The 8481-nt window shown below is 44.1% G+C and overlaps 1 protein-coding gene across 1 annotated transcript in view; it reads right to left on the bottom strand.

Moving 5' to 3' along the window:
• Positions 1 to 236: 236 nt before the first annotated feature.
• The window catches only part of LOC107393338 (collagen alpha-1(VIII) chain), a 34532-nt gene continuing 26287 nt past the window's right edge, over positions 237 to 8481 (bottom strand). The window contains exons 2-3 of the mRNA XM_015971619.3: positions 2545 to 2822; positions 237 to 2415 (exon numbers count right to left, since the gene is read on the bottom strand). Of these exons, the coding sequence (XP_015827105.3) occupies positions 467 to 2415; positions 2545 to 2818 (2223 nt within the window). The 5' untranslated portion in view covers positions 2819 to 2822 and the 3' untranslated portion in view covers positions 237 to 466. The remainder of the gene's footprint in view (positions 2416 to 2544; positions 2823 to 8481) is intronic.

Genomic DNA, 8481 nt, shown 5'->3' with positions numbered 1-8481 from the left:
TAAATTAACCTGCCAATTGTTTAATCTTGTAATTTACAAACAGGTAGACATAACGTGCTGACAGGAGAGTGTTTTCTGTATTTAGCATAATTCCGTGGCTTGAGTTTAGTTTTCAGTATTACTGAAAATTTAAATCTTCAATTGACCATTTTAACTTTTTCAGAGATGGGGAATTGGGAATTGTGGCATCAACAATCATCTCCATGCCATGTTTTTCTTCAGTTCAGCAACTAGACCAGGTGATTTCCATCAGCACAGTGAATGAACCTGGTTCAGTTGTTGAGCAGAACAAAATCACGGCATGGAGTTGACTTGATGATGCTACAATTCCCATCTCTGCCAAATGTAGATAACCCAAAAGTAGCAGAGTTGTGTTTCTCAGAGACTTCAAACACCTAAACAACAAATCTAAAGCTTTAACTTGGGCCTAAACATACCTCAAGTGTAAAGCATCATACAAACTTGATCACATGGAGTACAACAAGTATCCAGAGAAGGTGGAGTGGACATACTGACCGGCATAAAGTCCAGCTGCCTGATCTGAAGGAAGCTGTAGGTAAACAGTGTCTCCTTTTCGTAACGGGAGTACAGCACTCCCCGAAGCCTGATCCTGCAACCCCTTTTTGTACTCATCATATGTGTACATAACAGGCTCATTGTTTTTCATCAGTGCCACCCAAACATTACTTCCTTTGCAGTTAACATGGTAAGCAAAGTAGTAGATTCCTGGGATGCTACAAGTGAAAATACCACTTTGAGGATTGTAGTCCTGATTAGCATTGTGCAGCAGTTTGTCAAATATGATGGGAGAACCAACCAAAGGGAAAGGATTAGTGAGCTTTGCTGTGAATGAAGGCATCTTCAGAACACTTCCACTCATCTCGCCTCCATTCTTCAATTTATCATAGTTTTGTCCAGTGTAAGGTCCACTGTGAGGGAGGATCTGTCCTAGGTCAGGATATGTAGCAGATATTCCTGGAGGGCCAGGGCGTCCTGGTGGTCCTGGTAGTCCCGGAAGTCCTGGGGGGCCACTGAGACCAGGGCTACCCTGAGGGCCAGTTTCACCAGAGGGTCCAGGACTTCCCTTGCCTGGAAAACCTGGGATACCTGACAGACCTGCTTCGCCTTTTAGCCCTGGAAGACCAGGAGGTCCAATGGGTCCCCCTGGTCCTGTAAGCCCAGGAATACCCTGTGGTCCTGGCTGGCCTTTGTCTCCAGGCTCTCCACCATCTCCTTTTGATCCTTGTAATCCTGTAGCACCAGTAGTGCCAGGTAAACCTCTACTACCAAATTCTCCTTTAGGGCCAGTAGGACCTTGTAAACCTCTTGGTCCAGGTTGCCCAGTCTCTCCTGGAATACCACGCCGTCCTGGAAGACCTGAAGACCCCATTTCACCTTTTGCTCCAGGATTTCCCCATGATCCTCTAGCACCATCGTCTCCCTTCAGTCCTGGGAAGCCAAGATCACCAGGTGGCCCCATTGGGCCTGGTGCACCAGGTATTCCATTAAGACCAGTTGGACCAACAATCCCTGGAAGACCTATTTGACCTTTATCTCCTCTTGGACCTGGTGATCCCGGAAGACCAGCATGTCCCTTGTGACCTTTAGGACCTGGATATCCTGCTTTGCCATAACCTGGCAAACCTGGAGGCCCCGTTAAACCGGGAGGCCCTGGTTCCCCTTTTCCTCCAGCAAGCCCTGGTTGACCTCTAAAACCATCATTACCTGGTTTCCCAATTCCTGGCATGCCTGGGAGTCCTGGTTGCCCTCTTTCACCTGGTTGTCCTGCCAACCCAGGCTCCCCGGGAAGACCAGGTTTCCCTGGTATTCCTGGTTGTCCAGGTAAACCAATAGAGCCAGGTTTACCATCGCCAGGAAGTCCAGCTTGTCCAGGTGGACCAGGGGGTCCACCAGGTCCTTTTAAACCTGGAAAACCAGGTAAACCAATGCCTTTTTCTCCTTTTGGACCCACAGGACCAGGAAATCCAGGTGGGCCTTTTTGGCCAGGCTCTCCTAATAGGCCTGGTAGACCAGGAAGACCTTGACCTCCTGGTTTGGAAATCCCAGGGAGTCCAGTGGGACCTGGAAGCCCTGGAGGCCCAGGATGTCCAATTGGTCCCTCACCCCCCACTGGACCGATGCCGCCCATTGGTCCTGGTAATCCAGGGCCTCCAGGTTTTCCTGGCAATCCTGGCATACCTGGTTTTCCTATTCCCGTGTAGCCTTGGGGACCAGAGGGACCTGGTTTTCCTGGTAAACCTGGAAGTCCTTGCCCTGGTGACCCAGGGGATCCTTGTGGACCTGGTGGCCCTATTGGTCCAGGGGGCCCCTGAATTCCTTGTGGTCCTTCTCTGAAACCTTGTCCATCTGGAAGAGGCAGAGGTGGACCTTTTTGCCCTCTAGGGAAGATTTGACCTTTGAACAAGTGAAAAAGAAACATATTTATGTACCAGATTGTCCTGATATATTGCTCTACTTAGTCATTTAATATGTTATTCAGAGCTGGTACACCTACTTCAAACCATAGGAAAACAAAATCCTCACCTTTTCCTTTAGTTGGTGGCATTTGTTTTCCCATTTGCAATGGCAGCTGAGGAAACTCATTTCCATACTGCGGCAGTGATGCCACTTCTTTACCGTAAGACAAGTGGGGCATCTCATTCCCCATTTGCTGAGGAAACCCATCGTTGTATTGTGGTATGGGCTGCTGTGGCGGCTGTTTCTGTCCATAATATGCTCCACCGTAAACTATGTGTAACAAGCATAACTGGAGGAGTAAGATTAGGTTACTGAAAAACTGGAGGGGGATAGCCACCATTTTCCTGTGGAGAAAAAACAGTGCTTCAAAATAAGAAACATCAACATAAACAATGAAATTGGTAACAAATATTAGAAATAATCTTAAAATAAAAGACCATGTCAGTCCACTGCTCAGTAATTTTTTTTTTTTTTTTGCTTGACTGGTGCAACTGTACTTTTGGGGCAACAATTAGAGTTTCTGTCTAATAAAAAAAAATTACAAAAATGACACACAGGTACATTAGACTATTTATTTAAGTTCTTAATGAAATTATTCAGTTGTGTGTCATCTGTATACATGTAAAAAAATAATGCTAAGAATGCTACAAAGAAAAGTGCTCAAAGCAGAACCTTGTGGGACTCCACATTCCAAGCTAATAGTGTATGCCATTCTGATTCATATAAACATGGAAACGTCAGACTAAAAGTAAATAATTAAAGGGCACATATAACTTAAAGTTATAATGATTCTAATTTCCATACATAACATGTTCATGAAGTTCTTTGCACAAAAACAGTTTCACATGAAGCATTTTAGCAGCTTCGTTTCATTCATTCTGTTTCTTTTCAATTCTATTTTCTCCTCATGTATTTACACATTGTAGCAAAACTTGATATCTACCTTGATTTGTTTGCTGACAGTTTTGCCTCCACTGTCTCTTTCATTTATTTATTTATTTATTTATTTATTTATTTATTTATAACAAGAAAATGTAACACAAACAATCCAAAGGGGTTCAAATGAAGGCAACTGGACTTCTTTGATTTCTTGAAAACGTTTCGCTTCTCATCTGAGGAGTGTTGTCATTTCTGACTGGAATTTGGGAGAGTCAAGCTTATAATGACTAACCAAGGGGTACAATTCCTCAGAAGTCATGGGGTATTCATAGGTATTATCTGCTCGTTAATCAACAATATACAGCTACAGTTTATAAGCTTGACCCTTGTAATGTTTTTGGATGCTTTGAGGAAGGCAACAGTGAAGCTACAACCATCAGAACACATCAAGTTAGATAACTTTTGTCACACTGTGCAAGTACATAGAATTTCAGCAGCTTTATTCCTTACAGTTTCAGTACTTTCCAGAATGGGTTGTTTCAGTGTTCTGTCATTTAAAAAAAACAAGATGGAGCTGGCCACACCCACCCATCCCCTGATTGGCTGCTGTGAGGTGGGGAGCTTGGATATCCGGTAGAAGCTTGTAGTAGAGCCACTGCTTCTTCACGTTTTAATTGTTGACAGGTGAGTGGTGGTTCTATGCTAGTTTTCCACATTATGACATAAAAAAAAGGGAGATTTTGGAACTGCTCATAGAAGAAAATGATTTCTGTTTTGTAGATTTTCAGTCCTCCAGAGATGACAACCTTGAATGTTTAGACAAAACCTTCAAGGATATGATTCCTGAAAATAAACCCTGGCATAAAAAGAGTTTTGTGCTGCCATGTGGGGCAATTTTGCCCCACATGGCAGCACAAAAGGAAACACAAGTGAGTTTGTATGATATGTCCCCTGTGGTGTGACCAATGCCACCAAAGGCAGATGCTAAATGCAACAAAAGAACTGAAATATTCCCAGAAGCAGCAGTAATCATAATGTATTACTTTTACAAAATTTTTCTTAAATATTAACTTCACTTTGAATTTTTTTTTATTTTTATTATAATCAGCTACTCTGAGTATTTCATGCAGGCTGAACATGAAAATCAAGGGCGTCAGTTTGTTTTCAGAATTGCTGGGGACAATAACCATGCACTTGAGTGGGGTTTAAAAATTGCTGGGGACAATAAAGTAGGCTAGCACAGGGGTCGGCGGCTCTGGAGCCGCATGCGCCTCTTCCATCCATCTGATGCGGCTCTCTGTGCTTGTAAAATAATGAATGGATATTTAAATAAAAAGCTTTATATTTTACTGCATTAATTTTACATCTGTATGCTAATTCTAAATGTAAAGACTGTCTGCGTAAACCTGAACAGGTCCAACCCGGTCTTACTGTGAGACCGGGTTGACGGGTCACGCTTGTGCGTAATCATATCGGCGCTTTCTGAGCTGAAGACGATGTGAGATTCTGGGACTCTCCTCAGACGCCACATTGGAGACAGGAACAAGCACAATTCAGCCAAAGTTTCATAATCAGGGAACATTTTCTAAGTGACAAGTCTCTCTGAGAGACAGGGTTTGGAAAACTCTCGCTTCAGTGGGAGGAACCTTCCACATGCGCTCTCGTTCTGCGACGCGCTCCAAGCCATTCTCCACATCTTCAGCTCGCTGTGTACCTTATGTACGAGCTGACAGCGAGCTGCGCTGAGCGGTGTCCAGCTCAGATGTTCAGATGGGAATATTTTCTTGAGTGATTTAGCGACATCTGCGATTTAAGTGGAATAAAGTGTCAGTTCGTCTGCATGCGTCGGGGTAATTCTTTCTATTCTTTCTCCGTCAAAATAAACGGTCAAATACAGGAACTGTCCGGTCAACACAAGCCCTGCTTTTAACTGTTCTGTTTTCTTGTGAAAATAGATATAATTAAACTTGATTAACACCAGAGCCAGGCGCACTGCGCCGTTATCTCCGTCGCTGTAAATGAGGGAAAAACAAAATGATCGGATCCTTTTCTGACCTTCCCCACCTACAAAGTTTAATTACAACAATCAAACGTGACAGAGCCTGGATTTGTATTCTGAACAGTCTAAACATGTTTTAAAAAGAAACGTATGACAAAAGTGGCACCTGCTCAGTAAAACCACCAACAGGGTGAAAAATATCTAAATATTGTAGGCAGAGACGGGCTACAACTTCTGGATCCACTTTATATAAATCGTTTTATTGAATATCTTCTTATGAAAGATAGCTTTGACGTACACGAGCGACCAGGCGCGTTGCAAGCTTTTCAAAAGTGTGGGGGATGTTGTCTGTGCCTAAAATAAGTTCATGTTATACACCTTGTTAGTGTAATTTCCATAACAGCGGAGCAGGTGCAAATTTTAGACGCGTCACGCACGTCTCCGTTTTAAACATGTTTAAACTGTTCAGAATACAAATCCAGGCTCTGTCTCGTTAGATTGGTGTAACTAAAGTTTGTACTGAATGAAACTTTACATTAAACCATGTTGAAGAGAAAAGGATCCGATTAAATCGTTTCCCCCTCATTTACAGTCAGTACAGTGCAGTGCTCATGGCTCTGGGGTTAATCAAGTTTAGTTGTTTCTCTTTGCAACAATCTTCACAAGAAGGTAAACCGTTAAATGGCAGGTTACAGATATTTCCATTAGACTGTTTATTTTGACGGATAAACTCAAGGATGTTGGTTGTTTTGAAAGAATTACCCCGACGCACACTGATGCGCATGGATGAGCTGACATTTTAATCGTTACGCACATCGCAGAGGTAACTTGATTCCCATCAGAACGTCAGAGCTTTATACTGGACATGTGTTCAGCGCGGCTCAGAGTGAACACGGTGGACAGTGGGCTGAAGATCTGTAGAGGGGTTCGCAGCGCAGAACCACGGTGATGCGGTAAGATTTCCTCCCACTGAAGCGGTCTGGAAAGCCGGTCTCTCTGAGGGATGTGTCACTTGGAAAAATGTTCTTTTTATGAAATTCTGAAACTTTGGCTGAACAGCGCTTGTTCCCGTCTCTAATATGGAGACGCATGACGCATCCAGTCTGAGGCAGAATAGCCTCTTCAGCTCATAAAACACCTGTAGAGACATTTGATCACGCACCAAGTTTATGTGGAGCAGGAGCGGTCGGGCCACGGCAGGTGAAATGTTCCTAGCCTACATGAAGTGTAACATTAATGTGTTACTGGACACGCTGGTCTGGTTGGTTAGACCAGTGTTTGAAGTGGAAAACACACACACACACACACACACACACACACACACACACACACACACACACACACACACACACACACACACACACACCAATTAAAATAATGCTGATAGCGTGGACTAGAAGACAGGTGATGGTTTACGTATTTAAATGATGATCAGGCTGATGTAAAATGTAATCTCCATCCACATCCAGACACAATTATCCTCTATTCTTTCTCAGTTTGCTCTGCTCTTGCCTGGGCTGATGTAGCTGACGGTGCGCGCGGCGCGCCTAACTAGCGGCTGATGCACATTTTACGCATTTGGAGAGGTGGGCTGGATGCTTTGCTTTCACTGGAAGATGGTCCACTTAACGCACGGGTGTAGACTACATATTAATGACAAATGAATGAAAATTAAATTGGGAGTTTTTACTTCATATTTTAGAAATAAAAATGACGGGGGAAAACATTTATGACGTCTTTTTAAACTAAATTTTCTAGCGCGACCTGCCTGCTTCACTTAAGTCACTGCTTATTAAGGTCCGTCCAGAATTACCGTGGCCCACCCAAAAATGAAAACCTGGCGCCGCGCCTGTTATAAACCTCTGCAAATGGTTGTTCTTCACTTTATCAAACTCAGACTTTGTACAGCTAATGTCAAGATGTAAAATTATGAATTCAGTTGAGCTTTTCCGTCCCTCCCTCTCCTGCTCTCCTGGAAACCCGACATCGGCTGTCAGAAGCGGGAGGTGAAGAAGGAGATGAGGCAAACAGAGTGAGTGCGACGTAAAGAAACCAGACTGGTGTGGAGGTGAGCAAACAGCTGGAAAAGTGTGGGTGTTGAATCCCAACCCCCACGGGTGCGACGCCCATGCGAGCGACCGGTACCGGCTGCTGTCACCTGTTGTGAGCAGCTCTCTGCTGTCTGAGGGTAGGCCCCGCCCACAACGCTGTGTGGCTCCCAGTGTTTTCTTTACTGTGGGAAACGGGTAATAATGGCTCTTTGATGGGAACAGGTTGCCGACCCCTGGTATAAGATCTGAGCTGGTAAACCAAAAATCCTCATCAGCAGGCTTTTTTGAAAGTGGGGGGGACACAGCTGCCAATCACAAATTTTGCCGGGGACACGTCCCCGGCGTCCCCGGTTAAAATGACACCTATGATGAAAATAGACTCCTACACCTGTCTCCTGCAGCTTCTCCTTTAGGGCCAGTAGGACCTTGTAAACCTCTTGGTCCAGGTAGCTTCTGATAGAAAATAAAAGGTCAAACTCTAGGATTAGAAAATCCTGACAGCTCTAACATTCATGGACTCATCCATCTTGACTCACGACGGGGAAGGTTGTTATTGGTTTAGTGCCCAGGAAACAGCAGAGAATATTTTGACTAGTAGAAGCTAACCGTTAGCATTAGCAACTCCACCACACAGCAGAACACATCCAGGCTTGTGTTACTTGTGGATATAAAACATCAGCGTTGCAAAACAAACAGAGTCAGTGGTAGACTCACGCTGCTGTTAGTCAATAAGAGGCGAGATGTCCAAATATCAAGAAAGAAGACTCCAAATCCTCTCGTCTGAAGCTCAACTCCGATCTGACTCACTTCTAGTTCCTGAAACAGGTGCACCAGAGCTTTTGTCCCCAGAGAATAACTCGCAAGGCCTTCTTTCCTACTAGAGACCACTGCAAATGTACAGTACATGAAAATATGAGTAAAGCTGAGCTTTAAATGTTCAGGAAAGTGCTCAGCCACTTCTTTGATCCTTTTAGTGGTTTTGATACAAACGATGGCCGACAGTTTTGAGAATGGCCCAAATAATATATGTCACAAAAATGTCTGCCTCAGGGCACCCTAGAGTTTCACTAGGAC

Source organism: Nothobranchius furzeri, chromosome 2 (genome assembly GCF_043380555.1).
Source record: "Nothobranchius furzeri strain GRZ-AD chromosome 2, NfurGRZ-RIMD1, whole genome shotgun sequence".
Taxonomy (NCBI): domain Eukaryota; kingdom Metazoa; phylum Chordata; class Actinopteri; order Cyprinodontiformes; family Nothobranchiidae; genus Nothobranchius; species Nothobranchius furzeri.
The sequence above is the reverse complement of the archived record's forward strand: the minus strand, read 5'-3'. Positions and strand labels throughout refer to the sequence as shown.